General features: G+C 40.1%; 2 protein-coding genes across 17 annotated transcripts in view; both read right to left on the bottom strand.

Annotated features, from left to right (window-relative positions):
• Positions 1–1,266: 1,266 nt before the first annotated feature.
• Positions 1,267–16,833, bottom strand: LOC111565646 (carboxy-terminal domain RNA polymerase II polypeptide A small phosphatase 1-like). 3 transcript variants are annotated; one of them, XM_023265816.3, is made up of 8 exons: positions 16,685–16,833; positions 16,018–16,198; positions 8,419–8,567; positions 8,085–8,186; positions 7,596–7,652; positions 6,974–7,066; positions 5,691–5,876; positions 1,267–3,670 (listed from the first exon to the last, which is right to left on the bottom strand). In XM_023265816.3, the coding sequence occupies exons 2-8, from the start codon at positions 16,082–16,084 to the stop codon at positions 3,542–3,544; spliced, it is 783 nt and encodes a 260-aa protein (XP_023121584.1). In that variant the 5' UTR covers positions 16,085–16,198; positions 16,685–16,833; the 3' UTR covers positions 1,267–3,541. The 3 variants fall into 3 exon arrangements, with proteins under 3 accessions (XP_023121584.1, XP_054864454.1, XP_023121583.1); XM_055008479.1 differs by having other exon boundaries at positions 16,627–16,814; XM_023265815.3 differs by having other exon boundaries at positions 16,631–16,814.
• Positions 16,834–18,059: 1,226 nt separating this feature from the next.
• spega (striated muscle enriched protein kinase a) overlaps positions 18,060–24,931 on the bottom strand; it is a 58,439-nt gene continuing 51,567 nt past the window's right edge. For 13 of the 14 annotated variants that reach the window (XM_055008472.1, XM_055008470.1, XM_055008473.1 and 10 more), the window contains 7 exons: positions 24,119–24,283; positions 23,257–23,884; positions 22,925–23,164; positions 21,308–21,531; positions 21,100–21,175; positions 20,194–20,343; positions 18,060–19,558 (listed from right to left, as the gene is read on the bottom strand). In XM_055008472.1, coding sequence (XP_054864447.1) covers positions 19,321–19,558; positions 20,194–20,343; positions 21,100–21,175; positions 21,308–21,531; positions 22,925–23,164; positions 23,257–23,884; positions 24,119–24,283 — 1,721 coding nt within the window. In that variant the 3' untranslated portion in view covers positions 18,060–19,320. The other variant, XM_055008477.1, reaches the window with a different exon arrangement.

The following is a 24,931-nucleotide window of genomic DNA, read 5'->3' as shown; positions in this document are numbered from 1 at the left end:
GAATGGATATGAGACCAGTGGAAATCTGTGCTTTGGTCTGATGAGTCCAAATTTGAGATCTTGTGTTCCACCTGGCGTCTTTGTGTAACAGAGAAAAGGATGGTCTCTACATGCATGGTTCCCACCGTGAAGCATGGAGGAGGAGGTGTGATGGTGTGGGGGTGCTTTGCTGGTGACAAAACTGAAGGCACACTGAACCAGCATGGCTACCACAGCATCCTGCAGCGACATGACATCCCATCCGGTTTGTGTTTAGTTGGACCATCATTTATTTTTCAACATGACAATGACCCCAAACACACCCCCAGGCTGAGTAAGGACTATTTGACAAAGAAAGAGAGTGATGGAGTGCTGTGTCACATGACCTCGCCTCCACAGTAACCTGACCTAAACCCAATCCAGATGGTTTGGGATGAGATGGACCACAGAGTGAAGGCAAAAGGGCCAACAAGTGCTCAGCATCTCTGGGAACTCCTTCAAGACTGTTGGAAAACCATTTAAGGCGACTATCTCATGAAGCTCATCCAGAGAATGTCATGAGTGTGCAAAGCAGTAAACAAAGCAAAGGGTGGCTATGTCAACCATCTATCTTGTTAAATAAAAACAGATTTTTAAAAAATGTCTAAGTGGACATGTTTTAAGCCTTGTTTGGTGGAGCTGCAAAAAACTTTTCCAGTAATTATTGCATGAAAGGGGTCAATTTTCCCACAACCTAACAGCTTTTAGCGCTAACTTGTGCACCTGCCTCAGTTATTTGTTAAATAACGTACTTGAAAATGCTTTTTAAAAAGGTGGATGTTTGAAAGACCAAGAAAGAATTTCCATAAATATCAAAACTTTTTCAACAGCCTGTAATAAAGTAGATGTCCAATGAATGACAAAAAAAAAAAAAAATTTCAACATTTTAACGCCATTCCCAACTCTTACCAGATCAAAACAATGATGGTGGCTCACCTATTAATGGTGTATTTACAGAGATATGGTGCCCTCAAGTGGCCAAAATTAGGCAATGCCACTAACTTTGACTTTTGTGGCAACAAAAGAATTATAAAATAGGTATTAAATGAACAGGATTAAGGACAGCAGTGTTGTTGTTTTTACATCTAATATGCCATTTCTCACACTAGATTATCTTCCTATTAACTGAAAATACATTTTTCTTGATGTGCACACAACAAATCGGTTCTGAATACATTTGCACACATGCTACTTCAGTTCTTGGTTGGAGTTTAGGGTTAAACAAACTCAACAAAACAGCAGTTGGACCATCTTTCAATTTAGCATTTATCGGGAAAAAAATGGCATTATAACATACAGTCCATACATAATTTGGTATGGTAAAACGACAAAGGTCAAAAATTAGGTTACATCTATTGAATCATGAGTACAGTAACATGAATATTTCATATATTAATGAAATTTGTTTGCTTTATTACTGTGCAAAACAACATATACATATCTACTGAATGTGTAAGAAGTACAGTATCAGCGAATGGGCCCCACAGTGACACAATACTGGGTTTAAATGAATGACTGAATGTTCCTATAAATACTCCTGTTGGCCAACCAATTCCAAACACCAACAGCATGAGTATTAAATCTAAATGAAAACACGTGATCATGGCTTCCATTAAATTACCCTGTTATGTGCCTACAACAGTAAGATACTATCTGTTTAGTCATTTGCTGGTATTTGTGATCCATATTCTACCTATGAACATAAGAGGTAACCAACCACACCAAAACAGCAAAAAAACACGTTTTCACTTTGGAAAACATTCTGTGAATATTATAGAAGATTACCACTCCTGGGCAAAATAAGAAATTTAAAAAGTAATTATTTAGAATAGGAACAGGCTAATTTGATTGACATGGATTTGTTAAACATCGAAAAATGCCCCATCTAAGGTCAAGTCGCATCACGAGCCGCTACTGAGGCTCTTCGTCAAACCGTTTTCATTCATCAGTCTCAACGCTTGGTATTGTCGACGCAAATGTTGCTCCTGAAACCTGACTGAACCAACTAATGTTACACAAGTAAAAACAAGTAGGAGAGAAAATCTCAGCGGAATTGTAAAAGGAAAACTCCACCCATAAATCATCACACACTGTTGCAGGTGTTTCCTACATCTCCCAGAATGCCTTTGACTGGACAGTTGTCAAACTGCTGGGTTTTACTTGTAGGAAGGAATTCATCAATTATTTGAAAACATACCAAGAACTTGACATTTATCGATTTTGTTTAGATCAAACTCTACTGAAGCTGCACTGGAATTAATAATTATTAAAAAGACCCAGAAGTAGAAGATACATCACTGATATTGCTTATGTATAGTGCTGAAGTGTTTCAGGGTGGATTCCTCCTTTAAATCTGGACTAAATGAGCCACGTTTTGCTTTCAAAGTCCTGAAACTGTTTCCTGCCGATGTGTACCGCTTCAGAAAAAACAGAAAAATACATTGAAGCTTATTAGAACCAAACCGACGAGCCTAAATATGTTTTTTTTTTTTTTTGCATCATACAATGTTCTTAAACAGATGAGACACCGATAAAGGCAGTTTTGATGCATTGTTCACGATAACTGACATCCAGGTGGTTTTAGGAATCGATCCTGGTCCTCTGGTCCAAACAATAAAAGTGGCATTTTGTGGCAATTTCAAAATCCAACAGCAGCGAGTGAAGACGTTAGTGTGAGGAAATAGGCTGCTTTAATATGGGTCATTCACTGATTTTTGCGACAGATTTTCCACTTGTTTCATTTGGTACTAAAAATAATTACCCAAAATTTCAAAATAAAGGACCAATTTACTCCCAAATGCTGATTTTGTAAGCTGGGTAAGTTTACACATTGTGCTAAAATCAGTTTATACGTTGCAGTGAAATACGAATACAGAATGTACTTTTAAAGTGCGGGGTCCAATCAGTTTTCAACAAATCCTAATTTTACTTGACAATACGGCCCCAGCTGGAACAAGAGACTTATTTTATATCCGATTCATACGTAACACTGCGATGATTACTCAGAAACACCTGATCACATCCCTCTAAAACCTCTAACAGGACATGTGCTGCTGAGAGATAGTGTGAATACAAGATGACGCTGCTCCACAATGTTTTAAACACACCTACAGTACGTGTTCACCATCTGCTCTTTCAATGACTCATCAAGTTCATTTCCAAAGATTCCTGTCCACCTGATTCCTGCATCGGTTCCTGAATCCATGAGAAGTCCAGTACCCGTCCAGAGGATTCACGGCTACACAACTCCGCCTGACAATGCCGAAGTGTCATTAAACATTAATCCTTTCATGGGTCATGGTAGGTCATGGAGGCCAGTGTTCTGCTTGACCAGGAGGTGGCAGCGTTGCAGCCTCCAGACAGACAGACAGACAGATGTGACGGGGAGGTGAAGGCTCAGCGGTGAAGCAGTCTAGAGTTCTGGTCGGCAGTGATCCCTGGTGCTGGAGCCTCACCGCTTTGTGTGCATTTCTGGTTCTGTTCGCCGTTTTTAATCGGAGCTGAGATGAAAAGCGGAGCGGCGTTAGCTCGCCGTCGCCTGCTGCTTCAGGACCGTGTAGACGTTGTCCACTTTGCTCAGCCTCTCGAAGAACGGGATCAGGTCCAGCAGCTCGGTGTCGGACATGTCGTCGAACCATGTGGCCACCGGCACCTGGACGAAAACCCAGATTATCAGCAACCACACCGGCACACTGATCCTGGTACTGTTAGTCACTTCTAGCTTGTTTTTCTGATGTTTTGGGTGAATTATTTCTGTAGGGCTGCAGTCTTCTCATCAACTGCTGAGTCGATGTGCTCGTCGGGTGAAAAAAAAAGCACTGCAGCAACAGATTTTCAGGATTAAACCATTAATTCTGGCGATGGGAGAAACAGACCAGCTGCAGCTCCAATACTTTTCCCAAATAAACTTATTTAATGTTCATGTTTCCTGATTTTTTTCCTCCAAACTGACTGACACCATGTCAGAGAAGTTGTTGGTTTGAGTGAATTTTATGTAAACTTCCATAACCAGCATGGCAGATCATCTATCAGCAGATTAACTGAACATACTCCTCAGTGTGCTGGGAGTATGTAGTTCTGTTTGTTTAAATGATGCCAGTATGGGTTTGTTGTTATCATTTCTGTGTAAAATAATGACATCAAAATAACTGAATATGCTGCAAATGCAAACTTCTAAAGTTGATTTATAATTTGTTTAGGCTAACAGGCACAGCAAGTGGACTGCACTGAGTGATTTAGTTCAAATCTCTAAAAATTCATCTCTGTATCCAAATTTCATGTTTTATTCCATTAAAATAATCTCTTCCAGTCTTTAAATTGCTTAGCTGGAACTCTAAACACCAGATAAACATGGACACTTGCAGACTTTTTTTGTTTGTTGTTGAAACGTCGAGATGATTTTTGATTTTCAGCCAAGATTTTCTTGGCTCACCACATTCCTACTGAAAATACCACACAAAATTATGTGTTCAGTTTAAAACGTGACATTTACACCTAAATTATGTACCGTATTCCTTCTTATTATTACTCTTATGTCAGAAATAATAACTGGGAATGTACTGAATCAACAAACGAGAACACAGTGAAGGATGGGGAAGTTGTACTTTTTACGAGAACATAACCTAGAATGAATGAAAGGAACCTCATCCAAACAAAATCAGAGGAAAAAGATGTAAAACTGGACTTATAGTTAGTGTTCACAAGCAGCAAAGCCAATAATCTCAATACACTTGTAAATAATCCAACTTAATACCATGAATACATACGACCAGAACTGCAGATTTTTTTTTTTTTTTTGGTTGGTCTTTTTGTCTTCATTACACAGGACAGTGGAGACAGAGACAGGAAACAATGGTAGAATGATATGCAGTAAATTGCCATGGGCTGGATTTGAACCTATGACCGTTGCAATGGGGACTATGGTCCCTTGTTTATGGGTCACCCACTCAGACAGCTGAACTATCTGGGCACCAGAACTGTAGGATTTTTTGTTTTAAAAATCACAGTGACAGCAAATCTAAAAATTCTGGAGGAGAGTTAATGCCAGGAACTTTGTTCTGCAGGTGAATGTAATGTCATATCATGTTTGTAACATTTTGGTGAAGCACAACTCTTTGAGCTTTGAGAATTTAAACAAAATAAATTTGCTTGTTTGATCTACAAAGTGTGACATGGACTCCCCACCCTCCATGTCTGACTTTCTTCAAAGAAGGGCTCACAGTTTTCTCAGGACCAGGGCCTCCTTTAGAGGAGACTGTGAGGTCCCACACAGAAAAACAACCTTTGAACAAAATGCATGAAAAGGCCAGTAAGATCTGAAACAGTCTTTCATTCTCCATAAGGGAGTGTGCCACGTTACCAACCTTCAAAACTCACCTTAAACAGTGGCTGAAAGTGAACCAGTCTTGTGAGCACTGACCTTTAACTTCTTTGTGTACTTTTTGTGATGTGCTTTTATTGTGACCTATTGTCCTATGTTTCACTGTTATGTTTTTTTTTTTTTTTTTACCTGTCTAGGGGCTGCAGATGTAAATCAGCATTGATGCTATAATCCGGCACATTTATGTCTGCTGCTGTCTAAATAGATGTTGATTAATATGCACTGTCCCTATCAAATAGACAAATGATTCCTCAACCTGTAGTTCTACCGAAGCCATCGTCAGGATACTCACTGCGTTGTCGGGGTGGAAGATGTAGGAGGCAGGAGAGTTGTCCACGATGATCACCTTGTTCAGGTCCCGACCCAGACGGCTCAGGTCCTTGACGTAGTTTCCTCGGTGGAAGACGCAGGACTCTCGGAAAAGGCGGCAGCGAAAAGCTCCCCACTTATCCAGCAGATCAGAGACCGGGTCTGCATACTGAAGACGATACAAAATATAATGCATAAATTAGACAAGGAGTTCCTGGACGAAGGATGTATTAATGTTTTGGTGAGGTGTCAAACCAATTATGCTCTAAAAACCTGCAATTAAAGCAAAATCTCAGTAGTTTTTTTGTTAAATCAGAAACATTTTTCAATGACTGAAAAAACGCTGTAAATCAGATCAGAAAGTCGCTGAATGGGTGGAGGCATGATTACTGCATTTGCATATCTTCATAATGCACACAACTTTTAAAATGTATATACTTTCACCTCTTGGAAGATTCATTCTGGCTTCTTAAACCATAATATTAAGATGGGACTTGGAACAGAACATATAAGAAATAAAAGTTAATTTACAGTGAAAAATACTAATAATACTACTGCTGCATGTTTTCCAATGCAAGATTAAAAAAAAAAAAAAAAAAAAAAAAAAAAAAATTTTTTTTATTTATATATATATATATATATATATATATATATATATATATAGTTTTTCATGTATTTCTTTGTTGTTTTAGTTATTATTTTGTGCACCATCATCCTGTCGGCTTCTTTTTCTTCATGTTCACCTCAAAATGGTTTCTTTTGTATAAACTGTATATACACTACCGTGCAAAAGTTTGGATTCACTCAGGCCATTTCATGTTTTCCATGGAAACTCACTTTTATTCATGTGCTAACATAACTGCACAAGGGTTTTCTAATCATCAATGAGCCTTTCAACACCATTAGCTAACACAATGTAGCATTAGAACACAGGAGTGATGGTTGCTGGAAATGTTCCTCTGTACCCCTATGGAGATATTCCATTAAAAATCTGCCGTTTCCAGCTAGAATAGTCATTTACCACATTAACAATGTCTAGACTGTATTTCTGATTCATTTAATGTTATCTTCATTCACAAAAACAGTTTTTCTTTCAAAAATAAGGACATTTCGAAGTGACCCCAAACTTTTGAATGGTAGTATACATTGAAGTTTTCCTTTTATAGTGACCCAGCCTCTCTTAATTAATACTTCTTCTACAGACATAAAAACACCATCCAGAGAACAGAAACATCCAACTGCACAGTTATTCCTCCTGATCGTCACCTTGGCTAAGCTGGCGGTGAACAGGACGCACTCAAACAGTTCTCCCATCCTCTTCAGGAACTCGTCGACATGAGGCCGCTTCAGGACATACACCTGGAACAGAGGAATCTTTAAAGCATTTCTAAATACAACGTGTTTCTACAAATCATAAATGCCCGAGGAAATGCCATGTTTTCTGTAAGTGTTTCAAATACAAATGAATACTTTTAATTCCAACAGACAAATGTCACAGGTATGTCTGAATTTATAAATATTGTTTGCATTCAACAACATTCAAGACCAGCAGTGGAAGCTAAATATATACACGACATAGACGAGCATTTGGCTGGTTGAAGTTCCATTTTTTCTTCTTCTTGCTGTGTCGGCGTCTGAGGGCAGCGTTCCTGAACCAAGTCATCCGGAATAGGCTGTGCTTGTCTGAACAAACCTATCCTGGATTACTTGAATCAGGCCCAGACCCATGGTATGTCATCAATCTGCAGCAGCCGTCCTCAAATCCCCTAAACGCTGACAGCAGCGACTACACTCAGTAATTTACACCAGGAGAAGAGCTGTCATACAATCAGACGACGGTGAGACACAACATGGACATTTTAGCGCAGCAGTGCGATGCTAGCGTTACCTGGTGTACTGTTCCATCTATTTCCACAGGAATGATGAAATCCGCGTTGTTCACAGGCTAATAAAAAGGAGAAAAAAAAGCTCAGTTTAACCACCAAGACTTGGACATTTCCACCTATAAAGAGTGGAGAATGAATGCAACTTTATTCACTAACTGCGGTGTTACTGCAGGTACCGACAGAATGTGAGCACATGCAGGAGCCACTGTGTTTATTTGGGTTTAAGAAGCAGCTAGTTTGGGTTTGGCATTCACTAGCGGCGACAGAAATGTCACCGTCAGAGCCAACAACAACCAGATGGAGGAAAACGTCGACGTGCGAGTGTTTCTTACTCTTCAACATAACTATCTAATGAGGTAATGCAGCCACAGGGGACGACTATGTTCAACTCGTGTCTCTGAGTTCCTGCGTCATCCAGGAAATGTAAGAACACTCTGGAAATGTTAAACTAGTTGCTTGTAATTCATGCAACAACACAGATTTCTTCTGACCTTGAAAGAGCTGTGAACTAACGTCTCATCCAGATCTATCACCACGCAGAGCTTCCCAGAGTCTTTTGACTTCACTGGAGGCAGCAGCGGCTTCACCTGGATCTGAAAACACACAGATTAATGTTTCCCTGAGCCTCAACACACAAATTCGAAATCCTGTGAGCTGCATGCAATAATATATCAACACAACAGGGTGCGAGAAACACAACCCTTAAATCTAAAAATGCCTTCTTCCTGACCTTTCTCTCTCTAGGACAGATTTAATCTTTCTGTTGCTGTCACAACAAAACAAAAATGCAACCGGAATCCGACACGACCAAACAGGTGAACACACCTTGGAGATGGTTCCGTTCTCTTCCACCAGGAGAGGAGCGTTGTTGTTGACCGGCGGAGGCTCCGGTTGGTCCCGACAGAGGCAGCAAAAAAGGCTGGAGAAGAGGCCTCCACTCCGGGGCTTCTTGGAGGACTGAGAGGGAGACGAACCTGCGGAAGAAGATGATCATCAAGCAACAGATTTTACAAGCAATTTATTTACACTATCACTGAAATGTTTGGGGTCACTTAGAAATGTCCTTATTTTTGTAAGAAAAGCAGTTTTGTTCAATTAAGATAACATTAAATGAATCAGAAATACAGTCTACACATTGTCCATGTGATAAATGACTGTTTCTACATCGGGGTATAGAGGCCCAGTTCCAGCAACCATCACTCCTGTGTTCTAATCCTACATTGTGTTAGCTAATGGTGTTGAAAGGCTAATTGGTGATTAGAAAACCTTTGTGCAATTATGTTAGCACATGAATAAAAGTGTGAGTTTTCATGGAAAACATGAAATTGACTGGGTGACCCCAAACTTTTAAATGGTAGTGTATATGTCACTTTGCTCAAGTTAAATGCTGCATATCTTTGGGCTCTTGTTGTCTAGAGTTTTCTGCACTAAACAATTCATGTACAGGGGGTCCTCAACTTACGTCAGAGTTCTGTTCCTACAGATCGACGCAAGTTCATTTTCGCTGTAAGTCGGAACTCCGGCGAAAACGTAAACAAAGTCGTTACGTGCATCATGATACCGATCAGTTCTTCAGAAAAGCCAAGAATACCAATGACTTTCATGCATGTATGAGTCATTTTACAAGACGATAAAAGAACATGTTGCACTGTTTTTACAACTTGATCTCCTTGAGAGCCATAATGAAGGGCAAAAAGTTAGTGAATGTAGCATAATCCAAGATGGCGTACAGCTGGCGAACGTAAACAAAGTCATCTTATTGCGCTGCGTGATGACGTATTCATTCACTCTGCTCGCCAACTAGTTCCACGTAACCACTTCCGATGTACCAATGAAACGCCGTAAACTGAGGACCCACTGTATTTGTTGAAAAAGCAAGACTAATTAATGATAAAAAAAAAGAAAGAATTCTAAATTTATAATATTTTCATTGAACACTACAGTTTGTTGTTTTCAAAAGAGAAGTTAACCCAAAAGGTCTTCAATTATATGATAAGAACAAACGCTTCAAAATGGACAAACAGCTATTGTACCCCACTGAGGCATCTTATCTGAGACTAAATAACAACCTATCACCAAACTCACACTATTTATCACAGACAGAAACTGTAAAAACAGAAGGACAACTGTTGGATTTTCAACTTTCCAACAGTCCTGGAACTACTCATCTGGGAATCTGACCAAAAAACTTTATTCTACATTTTAAAATTTGCCCAAAATAAACCATTTGCACAGATGAGATTGTGTAAAACCAAAAAAAAACTGCACTAATTGGTGCAACTGTGACCGCGACTGACTCAGCTGCAACCAAAAGTCACACGCTAAAAATTCAAGGCTTGCTCGACTGAACTGCAGGCAGTGTTTACACAGAGCACAAGTGTGGAAAGAAAAAAACTGAAGTAGTAAAATATCTATAGTATGTGGAGCCAATGTTTTTTTCAATAATGGTAGCACATGGGGCACTTGGAGTAACATGTTGATTACAGATTTGTGTTTATTTTCAAGAGCATCATGATGCGTTATCCTGCTTCATCTCTCTACTTCTAATTGTAGTTCTGTTTCCACAGCAGTGCAGGACAGAGTTCAGAAGGTTAATATGCTTTTAAAAAATGCAACACACTTCCTGTGTCAGGTTGAAATAACTGATTAACTGATGCCTCCGTCTTGTTGCTGATTGCACAGAGGTGCTAAAAAGGACATCCAGCTTCGTTCCTCATACTTTTATCATGTGCACGAACCCAGACACGTGTCTGCCAGCAGCTCTTGCGTAACTGAACCTCTGATGTCAGCAGAAAACCACCAATGAACTCTCCGTACTTTAACACTTCACTCATGGTGGCAGGCAAACACTGTAAAGGCATTTTTACACTCATCATGTGGTATTATGGGATGTAGTGACCCAATCATAACAAGGGAGGTTGTCATATGACTGGTCATAAACACACATAACCTCCCAATGAATAGTAAACTTCTAAAATGAATCTGTTTTTAACTCCGTTAATGTAATGTCTGTTACGTCTGTAGCTTTCATTTGTTTTTTGAAAATGAAGTCTACAGTTAAAACTGCTTTAAACAACAACCACGAATACAACACTGGACACAAATTCTGAAATTATGATAAAACAGCCAACAGTTGAGAGCTAAAACAGTGTGTTAATCTTTAACTGACTGACAGAAAAACAAGCATGTGTTCCCCACATAAACCTCCTTTCTAAATTTTAATGGGCATATAAATTAATGAATAATAATTATTAGTTATGTGACGATCGGCATTGGTTTGTCTGTTCGCAACATTACTCAAAAACGGACGAATGGATTTGGATTAAATTTTCAGGGAAGGTCAGATATGACACAAGGACCAAGTGATTACAGTCTGGATCCACGGCTTTGTTAAAGATTTCTGTATCATTGCAAGATGGCGGCACGACGTCACTGTAACTATGACAACAAGTGAACACTACATCAGCTGCCTGCAGACGATCACATAATTGCGATCCTGCTACAAATCGACCGCTGCGGACCACAAAACACACAAACCAATGCTAGTCATCACATAACTGCGCCGCGTTCCTTGGTGGAGTATTTAAAGCATAGATTTAATTTTCCTAACAGAACAGCACATCACAAATGAGTAGTTCAAGGACTGTTGGGAAGTCGAGACTCTGATAATGGCGTCTGTGATTGTGTGTGATTTATTTTAAACATAACATTAAAACCCAGCAGCAGGTTCTGGTTTCAAAGAGTTAATAAATAAATGAGCAAATCCAAACATAGCTCTTTCCGAAACACGACTCTTGTTTGCAAATTGTAGTTATTTTGTCATTTATTCATCACTTCATGTCATCATGTTGACAGATGATTGGCTTTGTGAGGAAAAAGTTTAACAGTTTTTTGGTAAAATCTAGAAATTTCTGTTTATTTGAATTTAATGTCAGCAAAAGTTTACCTCATTTTCTTTTCTCAGGGATGTTTGTTGGAGCAGAACGCCACTAACTTCCACTGAGCGTCCTGTAAATGTGCATGAACGGCGCTGCTCCCATTAGACTGAGTTTCTGGGTCTTTATTCTGCTCTCTGGACGTGACTGTGTTACCAACACAAACCTCTGTTGTCCGTCTCTCACGCCTTTCATTCCCTCCTACTCCATTTGTGGATTCAAACCCCGTCTGACCCTCTGCTGGCCTCGCTCAGGCCAAAACAGGAAGAGGAAACAGACGGGTATCAGTGGAGGAAGCCGTCGTGTTTTAGCCCGGGATGCTATTATCGTGTAGTTTCTTCTTCTTACTCAGCTCAATTTCTCTGTTTCTGACCGATATGTTTGCTTACAATTCATTCACGTGTCTCTGTGTCTTTACTTTTCTGTAATTCTTGCGGTTTTCCAGAAACTCTTATCGCTAATAAGCAAAACTAATCCCAATTCGTTACACGTAATGCCGCCTAATTTTATAAAAACCCACCAACTGTCCCTGCTTTGTTTCCTTTCTCGACTCCCTCGTGTCCTTATTTGCTCCCCAGAGTCTTGACTCACTTCGGTATTTATGTTGATTTTTGTTTTTAAATCACACGCTTTTCAGCAGACAAACTGACTAACTGGAGGCTGACTGCACAACACAGAGCATGAGTTAATTCATAAAAAGAGGCTTTATGAAGATGGCAAGGAAGGAGCTAATACTGCAGGCTGTATTAAACTGAGTCATCGGAAGGCACTAAGAGGACAGTGCAGTGATGATGCTTTTTCACTAATAGTTTGAATTTATGTGGTGATTTGAAACCACCTGAGGCCTTACAAACAGATCTGCTCGGTAAACTTGTCATTCAAGGTACTTTGTTTGGGGTGTGTTGCCCTTTAAACAGAGCTTAATGTCACTATAAAAAAGCATTGTATGATTACTTTTCTAAGTTTAGACTCTGTTGTTGGTCACCTTCCAAATATTTCACTCCATTGGAGCCAAGACAAAGTTCAGATTATTGTGTCATTTCTCTAAAAATAGACTTCTAAAACAATGCGACGCCTCCTAAAGAAAAACAACACAACATCCTTCTCACACACTGATTTTTGAGGCTGAAACTATAATTACTCCGCCAAGGAACACAGCGTTGGTCTGTCTGTCTGTCTGTCTGTCTGTCTGTCTGTCTGTCTGTCTGTCTGTCTGTCTCTGTCTGTCTGTCTGTCTGTCTGTCTGTCTGTCTGTCTGTCTGTTCGCAAGATTACTAAAAAATGGATTAACGGGTTTGGATGAAATTTTCAGGGGAGGCCAGGAATGACACAAGGACCAAGTGATAAGATTTTGGCAGTGATTCATCGTCGGAGTCCGACAGCGTTAGCATTAGCATGGATATCTCCGTCTTCTGTTTACAAACACAGGCGAACTGGAGTGTGACGTCAAGAGTTGGTAGGTCCATGTGATACAGCCAGCCAACTGGCCAATCAAAAGTAACGGGGGGAGGGTACTCTGAGTATTCGGATCTCAAAATTAATATTCGGATATGTGGGTCCAGCCCTATTGTTTTCATTTCCGATTTATGTACAAATTCATTTTTCTGTTATTTTTAATTAATTAATTAAGTACTCATTAATTTGTTATTTCCATCAAGATCAAGTAAAGACGCAGATTATTAAGGAGGTAAACTGTACATATCTTAAGTTTCTCATATTTTGAAGTTTAATAATGGACATTGCTACATTTAATACTACAACGTATTACACAGTGAAACACATTCAACCGTATTGTTCCAGCTGAAGCAATGAAACAGTCATAGGTGCTAATTAAGGAGCGGCAGTAAATGTTTCTGTATTTTAAGCTGCGGTTCTTACACATCTGGCTTTAAACACACATGAAACAACCGTTTGATGTGTTTCACTCAATTAGCTTTGGGCAAAAACATATTCAGAGCCGCCATTCTTTTTAACTTTACCAATATTAACAGTTGAATAACGCAGGAAGAAGTCTGGCCGAAGAACAAACACACTGGAAACCAGGTGTGAGGAACGATATCAGCAGAATGGCTGTGTAATTAGTGCGTTTCTAGACAAGAAGTACAAATCTTAGGTAATCATCAATCAGATAGTCTGTCGAAGGTTATCAACTAACGAGCTGGAGTAAATGAGATGTCGCTAAACCAGTTTTTTTTTTAGCAGAAATTCTTATCTCAACATGACATGTCCTGTTCCCTAACTTAAGAAAAATGAATAATTCACAAGCAGCTGCATCGCCGCATGACATCAGCGTGAAGTTATTTCAGGATCAGATGCTTCATCCTATCAGACTGTTTCATCAGGATGCATTTAAAAGCCTCATGTGCTCAATAATTTCCCATAATCAACACTTTCACTCCCGTTTTTCATCATTTATCAGCTGAGCTTCAGTCAGATAACGAAGGTAAACTTAGATTCTGCGCCTGCTTTGATTTCAAACAGCCAAAAACTACAACAGAAGGCCTTTTCCACTGATTCCCGACTAACTGGTTTATTCCAAACGTCTGTACAGCTTGGTTTTCTTCAGGTCTTCACTTGCATGCTGACAATGTATTTAAACTCGCCTTGATCAGTCACAAAGATTCCGTATTTTACAAGGATTCGACTCTTTGTGAAAGAAAAAGTGAAAAACCTCTGAAGCAGCTGTTTGTCTTTCATGTGGCTGTAAAACTCTCCAATAAAAACAGACAAATTAAACATTTCAGCGGCTTTATAAGGCACACTGAAGTTCTCAAGTTAAAAGAAACACACAAATTAATAAAATGTACAAAGAGACGCAGTTTTTTTTTTCAGATTTACAGTCTAAGATCAAGGAGATACCTTCGACACCTGACATTTGGTCACGTTAAATATATGTAATTTAAAATATGAAAGTTTGACAATAGTTGTCATAATTACTAGTAAAGTAAATAATGAACGAATAGTTTCATGAATTTAAGAATTTTGGCACCTTTAAAGAATTTTTAGCCTCCACGATAGGACAATCACTAGTGCCAAAGGTAAAAAAAAATCGAGAATTAAAGTAAAAAGTTACATTTTTAACCTGTTTTCTTAGTTGGGGTTTCATTTACTCAGGCATAACAAACACTTTTATTTGTCCAGTAATCTGAAATAACAGGAAAATGCAGAGATTTCTGTCAAATAAGGTCAAATTAACTCACTGGCTTTCAGCTCAGTCCTGATGCTAGATTTTTTTTTTCACTAGTTTTTATTCCCCTGAAAAAAAGGTGACGGTTTTTACTTAACAAGCACATTCCTTTACATCACACAAAAATAGTAGCTCCTGTGATGTAGATATTGCACAGTTTGGATAACATTTCCCTTCATTGTTCAATCTTTAGCGTTTTAAGTGGATTACATAGAAATTCTGATCGTGTTTATTTATTTTGAATGCAATATTCAGCATTTTTCCGTATAGTTGGGTTTTTTTTAACCATATTTTGGATAAAATAAGTAATGCAAAAATGCTTTCCTTTGATTCTGAAGCAGCCACAGCAGTCCTTGATTGATCCAAATATCAGTTATTGGTCTCTTGATTACTAATAATCCATACTGGCCCAAAAAAAACAATATGGACCCTTTGACCCAAAGTTGGGAAATGCAGACATGACTTTTGTAGTTTCAGCTGTGATGCTACAAATCTTTTCTTTAACTTTAATATAGAGACATAAGCAGAGTTTCGGTCACCAAAAAATGTTTCTCTGGTGTCTCTATGTTCAATCATGGCTGAAATTCTTCCTGCGTAAACACAGTCAGATAATGTGGGTGAATTAAGATGAACGCAACCTGATCCTGCAGAGAAACAGAAACTAAGAGATTTGTTTTGACTCCATAACTTTGCATCGTGTCGGTGAACAGAGCAAACAGCAGCTGTGAATCAATGTCGGTAAACATGTTCACAGTTATGAAATAGATCAGGCTGCTGTAGATTTACTTAAACACTGTTTTAACCTCTTCTCATATCTTGAACATTAATGTGAAAACCTGCAGCGCTGAACAAAACCTTTGCCTCCCGACAGATCAGCTGATTATTCACTAACCTGCATTTATTCTGGCCTCTTACTGGTTGTGCACAGCAGCAGAAATCCATACTAGTGATCGGAGAGCTGATAAGGCAGAAACTGGACTTTCACATTCCTGCAGTTTAGTCAAAAACAGCTGCAGCGTAATGAATAATATCACCAACATGCGAAACACTCTGCAGGGTGTTTGATGTAATTATGGTGCAGATCTGTTGTTCAGTATCGATCTTAAAGTGCCTCTGAGGTGATTTTTAATCTTTAATGGTGAGATTATAATGAGTTATTGTCACTTTAACAGAAGGCCGCGGCTTTAACCTCTGCAGAGCGACTGCCAGTGACAGTTTCAGTGCTGCAGCTTGTTTCTGTGCAACATGTTGGAGCAGATTTGAGCGACTTTTACCACAGGGGCAACAGAGCCGAGAACTTACCCCTCTCTGCCTTACTGCCCTCCTCATCCCGGCTGACTTGTGTGATCACTGAGGACGGATTGTCCATCACATCCAGGTCTGGTCCTTTAAACTTGGAGACTGCTGGACTGGCTGCTGCATTAAACTACTGAACATGAAGGAAACAAACCGTCCATCATCGGATCCCCCGCAGCAATCCAGCCTGAAAGTCACAAAGTATTAGTCAAGGAGTTGCCAACTTTGATTCAATATGGAGCTCGACTCCGCTCGCAATTTCAAGATACAAACACGGAGGTTTCAAGGCTTCCCATTCCGCTTAAAGCGGTGCAGGAAGGGAGCCGGCCGTGGACGACGCTCCCTCTGCGGCCGCATGAACGTTTGACGACGGTCCCTTAAAGTTGCCCAAAGTTACTCAGAAGTTAGCTAAGCTACCATGCTAGCTACAACGACCCGTTTTAGCCACATAAACCATCTTAAACACCGTTTAAACACACAGAATACACCATTTACACTGCTAACGATTCATAATATACCATTTGAGCTCTGTTAACCAGCCAACTGTAACTTTACAAGATGAAAATAAACGATAAGTAGCATATCTACAGACCGCAGATAACAGCGTAGACTCACTAACTTTAGCTAGCTCCACTTTAGCATGACGCTTCTCCGTTGTTACAGGCAGCTTCACCTTACTGAAGGTTTCTCCTGTCTCCGTCGTGCGATGACCACTGTTGGTGAAAACTTGCTCAACAGCAAAACTTTTTCTTTTTCTTTTTTTTATTCGAGAAGTAGCAGCGAAGAAACGCCCAGTTCGGGCTCCTTGAAACTGCCGAGAGTCAGGGAGCGTCGCACAAGTGACGTCCACAATAACAAGCTGCTGTAGCCTGTCTGTTATTTACATAGTACATTTACACCAACACACGAACGTTTCAGGATAAAAAATAACAATGAGGCTGAATATTAAGGTTAAGATCCTCCAGTATCATCTAATATACAAATTTACGGAACCAGGTTCAGGGAGGTCAGCCGTCTGCCTCACCTGGTCACAGTGAGGATCAAGCAGAGATTTAAAATTCATGATTCAAGATTTTTATTCACCATTTGTACACAAACAGACACATAGGAATTCTTGTGTGGGGCTTTCTTCCAAGTTGAGTTAAATAATAGACAACACAACTGTCAAAAACATAATTAAAAAAAAGACACTCAACAAGAGTGATATAAAGGATAAATGTAAAAAAAAAGAGAGAGAACCAGATGCTGCAGCTGAGAGGGAGAAAAAAACAGTGTGATTGTAGCTTACCTGCGTTTCTGAGAAAGTTTTGTGCAAAAATATTTTTTACTTCTCAGTAGAAGATTTCAGCCGGCAGAAATGATACGACTGAGCAGCCTCTCGGAATGCTGTTCTAGTTTAATCTTACTCAAGTACTGAATATGAGTTTTATTTTAAGACTCGTGGGCTTTATACTCCTACTTTTACATCCCAGCTTTAATTACTAACTCCTTACTACACTAAAATCCCTCTCCAGGCTTTGATTAAACCCATCTGTTTTTTCCATGAAAATATTCCCATCATGCCTTAAAATGAATTATAGCTGACTACTATTTCATTACATTTCCAAACAAAATCTCTATTTTTTTACTAAAGTTTTACTTAACGGTGTGTTAAATAAATAAAATGCCACTTACAGTTTATTGTGTCAGTTATAATAGTCTAATAAGGCATTTATTTGTGTGACTGAGTACTTGTGTTTTGAAAATGCTCACAGTTGTGTATTTATAGAACAGGGTGAGACTGTTTTTTTCAGGCTGGTGTTTGTTGTCACGTGTTTCAGTGACATTGTTCAGCCCATAGTAGACAAACAAGGTGAGGAAGTAAACACTGAATGCTTCAGCCGTGTAGGTTGAGCTAAAATGTCCTCAGCAGATTCTGCATTGTTTTACCGGACTGGGCTGAGTGTAAATGCATTTTATCTCTAAAATATCTAAATACTGCAGGATTCAGGAGACATTTCCAAGGTGCAAATCCTGAAACAGCATCTGGCTTAAAGAAATGAATAACATTTTCCCAATTGTATCAATAGTTTATTACATACTATGTCATAAAAACATTTTTCCACATATAAACACCGCAAATTGGTACATTTACAAATCTGCAACCATCCAAATTCATACAAAAGGAACACTGTGATAGAGCAATACACAAGACGTTCTATTATTACAAGGACTGCATATTCTGTATGTATAAACATATGCATGTAACAGCCTGTATGTGTCTGCTGCTGCAAAGTCCACATGTTGTCCTCAAATGTTTGCTTTATTCAGATAATTCATCCGTTGTGGAGACACATTTACAAGATAAACATTTTGGATAATAATCCGATTCAGGCACTGACAGGCTGATCTGGAGCCTCCTGACCAGCCGTTAGACTGGGCAATACTGAGTGAAATGTTATCTACATTACAAACTGCTTGTCATAGTTGTATTACAGTAAAGAGTTGACCACGGAACAAGAAGTTGTACTACAAAGTCCTAGCTCACCCTAAAATAATTCATTTTCACTGTGTGACTCTTAACACCAATCACAAAGACACTCCTTATATTTATTTCTTTTTTTTTGCTTTGATGCTAATTTGAAGAGTGACTCAAAAATGCTCGTGCACACACACACACACACACACGCACACACACATGCAAATAAATTAACATGAAAAAAGTAAACAATTTCCAAAGGAAAAAAAGAAGATATTTTTGGTTTTGAGTTTTAAAATGTGACTAAATGCAAAAAAAAAAAACAAGTTAGCAGCTTAAATCATGGTACATTCACATGAGTTGTTTACTACTAAGTTCAGTGACATGAACGAGAACTACCGACACGCATGTTCCAGGCCGATCGTGCAGAGTGGATGTTTATCTAAACCAAACATGAATGTGCAACTTCAGAATTCACAATGTGACTGAGAAATTGTGCAATCAAAGGAAACCAAAGAACACCCTGTGTCCTTCCATTGGATGAACAGTTTCTGAGCAGTTCTCAGCGTCAGACATCGCCGCTCCTCGCTCTCTGGGATCCGTATTTTTGTTTCTTCTCTGAATCCCATCGCTGTTGAACCTTGAATTATCCCAGAAGAACATGGACTCCTGTGTGTTTCTGCTCTATCCAGCTGTCTCCTGTCCCCCGGTGCATTTAGCCTCTCTGGGCAGGCCGACGTTTGTCATGCAGCAGCGGGTCACACAGGAGATGCAAACGGTTGTTGTTTTGCTTTCTTCTGGCCAGATCCAACTCCTCCAACTCACGTCTGGTGCTGCGTTTCCCCGTCGCCTCACTTGGTACTGGGAACGTGCGGTGCCGACCCGGACGCTGGGGACTGCGGGGAGCTCTGGTAGGTTCTCAGCAGCACCTTGTGCTTGGTGGCGCTGTCTGTGCGACGGCATTGTTGCTCCACCAGGAACTCCTTGAGCCGGCCGGAGGTGAAGGTGAGCGTCTGTCTCCGGAGCTTCATCAGGTAGGAGTCCTGCAGCCAGGCCTGGGTGAAGCAGTCCCGCGTAGTCGGACGGGCCCTGAAAGCAAACAGACAAATACAGGATTCAGCATTACACCTTATTTTCGCTCTTAACCCTCCTGTTGTTTTCATTTACGGGCACCAAAAAAATATTGTTTCCTTGTCTGAAAAAAATCCAAATATTCAGCAAAAAAATTCCCCAAATTTCTGAAAATTTGCAAAACCTTTAGGAAGAAAATTCCAATAGTTTCTTAAAAGTTTCCCTTAAAAGTTTCATTTTTAAAAAATCCCCCAAATTTGGCAAGCAAATTCTTGTAAAGATTTTCAAAAAATGAGGAAAAAAATCTTCCCAAAAAATCCTAAAAATATCTAAAGTGATCACATATAGATCAGTAAAACTTCTAATATTTTCTTCAAGAACATTCACATAAAAATCAACCTAAATCTAGCGAAATTTGCCGGATTTTGGTTGATTTTTTTGTGAATGTTAAGAAACATTTTTAACATTTCTTTTTTCCACCAAAAAATGTTCAAAGATTTCCCAAAAATGTTGAAAATGTGGACATCAGAGGTTTCACTCTGAAAATATTTTCACCCCCCCACATTTTCAAACTTTAAATGGGATAAATTTTGACCCGCAGGACAACACGAGGGTTAATGTGGGTTTATGATCAACTTTAGCACAACAGTCACCATGGATAACTGCTCAGCATCTTCTTGAGAAAGGCAGAGGCACTTTGGGACACGTTTGAGTACAGTTTTGTTGGTTCAAACTTGGCCATCAAGATTTTAGATTCTACAAGTTGAGGGTCTTTATCTTCAAAGGGTAACCGGCCACTGAGCCTGGATGAAGACACAGAAAGAAAAATTTAGAGAGGTTACTTCCAAAATTCATTTTATTTTGCAACATATACATTAAGCATCTTAAGGGTAGAGGCCAGAAAAGAGAACTGAAATTTGAATGTCCAACATGTTAGTGTAAAGGGCAACATTTGATTTTTCAGGTGCAACATTACAATTTATGTGTAATATATTATTATCAGATGAAACATGTTAGTTTAATTTGCAAAATTTCTTCATCACATGTATTTAAATTTCTTGTGTAATATTTCATTAACAGGTGCGTCAAACATAAGGTCCGGGGGCTAAAACTGGGTCGGCAGAGGGTCCAATCTGGCCCGCGGGATGACTCTGTAAAGTGTAAAAATTACAGAGGTGAAAATGAATCCTTACTGTGAAAATATTTAAAGACATTGAACAATATAATGTGAGTCAGCAGCTTCATAGATTAGATTAATATAGCGCTTCACAATAAACCCATTATTCATTCACTCACACATTCTCACTCGGTGGTGGTAAACTACATTTGTAGCCACAGCTGCCCTGGGGCAGACTGACAATCCGCGCCTACGGTCTCCGACCACCACCAACATTCACACACCAGTGGGTAAAGTGTCTTGCCCAAGGACACAACAGCACATGACTACGACAGAGCGGGAATCGAACCGCCGACCCTTCGATCATTGGACGACCCGCTCTACCACCTGAGCCACAGCCGCCCCACGGAATAAAGAGAACAGAGGATTTTAAGAAACTTACATGATGTAAGTGACAACTCCGACAGTCCAGATGTCTGCAGGAGGACCAACCACTTCACCTTTCACCATCTCAGGAGCTGCAACACATTTATCAAGAGAAGGAACATGTTGAGAAATCAGATTGCTGCTGTGATAGTGGATCTGTGTTTACTTGGCGTGACTTCCATAAACCCACACTAGCCGTCGTGATTTGTGGTTCTTCTGCTCACCCATGTACTCCAACGTTCCTGCTCCTGACTCCTGCTGTTTCAGGTTCAGGGGGTTGAAGCTCTGAGCGCTGCCGAAGTCCACGATCTTGACGGCATTGAGGTTCGTCACCACGATGTTGTCGGGCTTGAGGTCCAGGTGGAGGACACGGCGGCTGTGGAGGTACTCGACTCCCTGCAGGATCTGGACCAGGTAGCCGGCCACGTCGTCCTCGGAGTAACGGAACCTTTAGTGGGTGAAAAAGAAGGTTTTCAAATGTTGAAATAAATGCTAATTGAACCCAATGAAACACAAACAGTTTCTGGGCTTTTTCCTCACTGTGGTTCATTTTTTACTGCAACATGAAGTCCTACAGCTCAAGGGAAACAGAACAAACACGAAGGAGGAGAGAAAACTCACAAATGTCTTCTGTGCTCTACGACAGCGCTCCAAAAATCACTAAAAAAGTTTATTCTTTGATGAATTATTCATCAAAAATTGATGTTACACATGATTAGTTAAAGTTGAAAATCCAAGTATTCCAAGAAAAAACACATTCACATTGATCTGTGTCAGTCACGAGCTGTTTAACAGTAACTAAAAGGAAATTTATTTGTAACACTCAATAATGTGCAATAAATATGTTTCTATGTGCAACAACAGGTTATTTATTACATTGTATACTTAGATTCTATTTTCTTAGAAATTCACAATGTACATTTATACTTCTACTCTTTCTGCTTATATAAGCTGTCCCTAAAGTCTGGACACAGGAAATCTCATTAACTATATTTTTTTTTACCTCCACAGATTAAGTATGGCTTTGTCGAAAGAAGAAAGAGTTGAACTGGTGCTTCTCAGTGGACGTGAAGGATGGACATATCAAAACATAGCAGATGAATTTAATGCACGTCATCCAAGGAGGATTCCACTTGGCTTTTCCACGGTGGTGAAGGTGGTTAAAAAGTTTAAAGAAACGGGCAGTGTCATGGACAAACCCTGTGCTGGATGACCAAATGCATCAGTAGAAAATAAAGAATAGATCACGGTTAAAATTCATGCAAGCAAAAAATCACTTTCCCAACCCTGACCCTAACCCTAGCCATAACTCTCAGTTGAATGGGACCAGCTTTAACGTCATCAACTTCCCCTCAGGGATCAAAAAAGTATTTCTGAAGTCAACAATCTGGAATCAGAAATGCTTTTTTGCCAAGTAGGCCGTCACATCCACGGAATGTGGCCTGGTGTGTTAGTGAATACCAGTAAAACAGCAACATATAGATTAAAAAGTGGTGCCAGTTGGAGGTATTAAGTGGAACAAGATAAACAAGAAACAGTGTTAGAGGTTAAATTAGCAGAAAATGCAATCAAGAGCTTGGAAAACACATATAGTAATACAAATATTTTCAGTGTGGAGGAATATGCATATTAGTCACCTGAGAATAAAAAAGGTTACGAACTTGAAATTAAATCTGTTTACTTTCACTTTTGTAATGCCTTAAAAATGATATCTAACTTTAAATCCTGACTTTAAAATGAGTTTTTCCTCAGTGTGTAATGAGAATATGCTCTTTCAGAATCAGAAATACATTATTATCTAAGCCAGTATGTCAGTCTGAGGTACGTTCCCGGCATCCTACCTGTCTATGAGGCTGTACAGCAGCTCTTTGCCGGTGCAGTATTCGGCCACCAGCACCAGGTATCTCGGCGTGACGTAGGCTTCGTGCAGAGCCATGACTCTCTCATTGTGGAGGGACTTGAGGATCTCATACTCCTTCAGGATCTCCTGCTTGTTCTCCTGACTGTAGGGGACGATCTTTGCCATGTAGATTTTACCCGTCGCGTTTTCTCGGCATTCTCGGACGACTCCAAACCGACCCCTGAAAATACAACACATAAAAACTATTACTACAAGTCATTGTAACGGTGGGTTCTACACATCTAATGAACAGACTGGTAATATGCGTCTCACCTGCCCTTCTCATCCAGGAACGTGTACGGTTTCTGAGGTACTCCCTGTCGCAGACTACCTGTGGAGGGTGTAGCTCGTCCTGACGGGGTTCCTCTGCTGGGCGTAGAGGCTCCTTCACCGATGGGGCTGAGGCTGGAGGTCTGCAGGACTGGGGGGGAGAAGGACACTGGAGAGGGGGCTACCCGAGCCGTGGCGGTGGATGTGGGGATGTACGAGGGCACCGACGCCACGACAGGCTTGGTGGGAGTTGAAGGCGGGGTTACAAGAACAGGTGGAGGTGAAACAGGTGGGGTCTGGGTCATGGGGGTCACCACATTCACCGGACTCTGGGGTTTGGGGAGGACAAAGGGTGGAGGGGCTTTGATTGTGGGTGAAGAAGGAAGAGTGGAGCTGATTTTCGGAGCGTCCTCGGTTGTTGCTGTGCCTTCAGATGGAGGTTTTGAAGGTGGAGAGGATGGAGAGACTGCAGCATCCTTTGGGGGAGAGGAGGTGGAGGTGATCATGGAGACGGTGGTCTTGGGAGCGTTGTTCTGGACGGGTTTGAGTGGAGGGACGATCACTGAGGAGGTCACTACTGGTACAGGCGGGACCGTCTTTACGACGGCGACGGCAGACGAAGCTCCAACATCTGAAAACAGATTAAATAAATCCAGGACTTACTCAGTATGTTAATTAAAAGAGCTGCTTTGAAGTCATTATTGCTGCGACTGTAACTTTCCTTTTCTATTTGTTTAAATTGTTAATAGAATTTGTGTCACACTGTTCATGATGAGTCTTTGATATGCTTCAGTGTACATTTGTAGTCGCCCACTGCAGTCAGTTCTGTCCATCGATGTGATGACTTCCTGTCACACTGACGTACCTGTAGAGTCCAGGCTGACTGTAGCAGACGTGTTGCTGTAGGGTCCCTGACCAGCCTTGTTAACACAACAGACTCTGAACCTGAAGGCGCCCCCTGCTGGCAGGTCAGTGACATTGTAGTAGCAGTCGGCCACTCCGGTGACCACAGTTAACCAGCTGGAATCACCTGCAGGACAGACAGGAAACTTAAGTGAGCTTTATTTGATGGTGAAGCTAAGTTTATGCATGGACCAACAAACCAAATGAGGAATACATACACTACTGTTCAAAAGTTTGGGGTCTACAATTCTACAATTTCATTTAATAGATGCTTTTATCCAAAACAATGTACATCTGAGAGTAGATACAACACGAGCAACAATCTAGTCAGGGGAAAACAACCTGGATAAGAGCCATAAAACAAGTTCAGGTGTGATAATAGGACCGTGGTGTTTACAGGCAGTGCAGACGTAATAGGATTTTTTTTTTGCAGTCTATCAAGTGCAAATATGTTCAGTGAAGAGCTGGATCACTTAGAAATGTCCTTATTTTCGAAAGAAAAGCATTTTTTTTTCAATGAAAATAACATTAAATGAATCAGTAACACAGTCTAGACATTGTTAATGTGGAAAATCACAATTCTAGCAGGAAATGGCTGAATTTTAATGGAATATCTACATAGGGGTACAGAGGAATATTTCTAGCAACCATCACTCCTCTGTTCTAATGGTAAATTGTGTTAACTTATCGTGTTCATCCCAAACTTTTGAACTGTAGTGTATTTGTATCATTGAAAACTGATGATCCTTGTGGGAGAAATTAGTTAAAAAAAAAA

This window comes from Amphiprion ocellaris, chromosome 24 (assembly GCF_022539595.1).
Source record: "Amphiprion ocellaris isolate individual 3 ecotype Okinawa chromosome 24, ASM2253959v1, whole genome shotgun sequence".
Taxonomy (NCBI): domain Eukaryota; kingdom Metazoa; phylum Chordata; class Actinopteri; family Pomacentridae; genus Amphiprion; species Amphiprion ocellaris.
Note: the sequence above shows the minus strand (reverse complement) of the source record. Positions and strands in the feature narration are given on the sequence as shown.

Bases quoted from the DNA above. Each gene is read 5' to 3' on its own strand.
- LOC111565646 (XM_023265816.3), bottom strand. From the start codon at position 16,084: ATGGACAATCCGTCCTCAGTGATCACACAAGTCAGCCGGGATGAGGAG. The intron at 8,568-16,017 runs GTAAGTTCTCGG...CTTCTTCCGCAG, and splicing joins GGGCAGTAAGGCAGAGAGGG to GTTCGTCTCCCTCTCAGTCC. The intron at 3,671-5,690 runs GTGAGTATCCTG...GTTTTCGTCCAG, and splicing joins TCTTCCACCCCGACAACGCA to GTGCCGGTGGCCACATGGTT.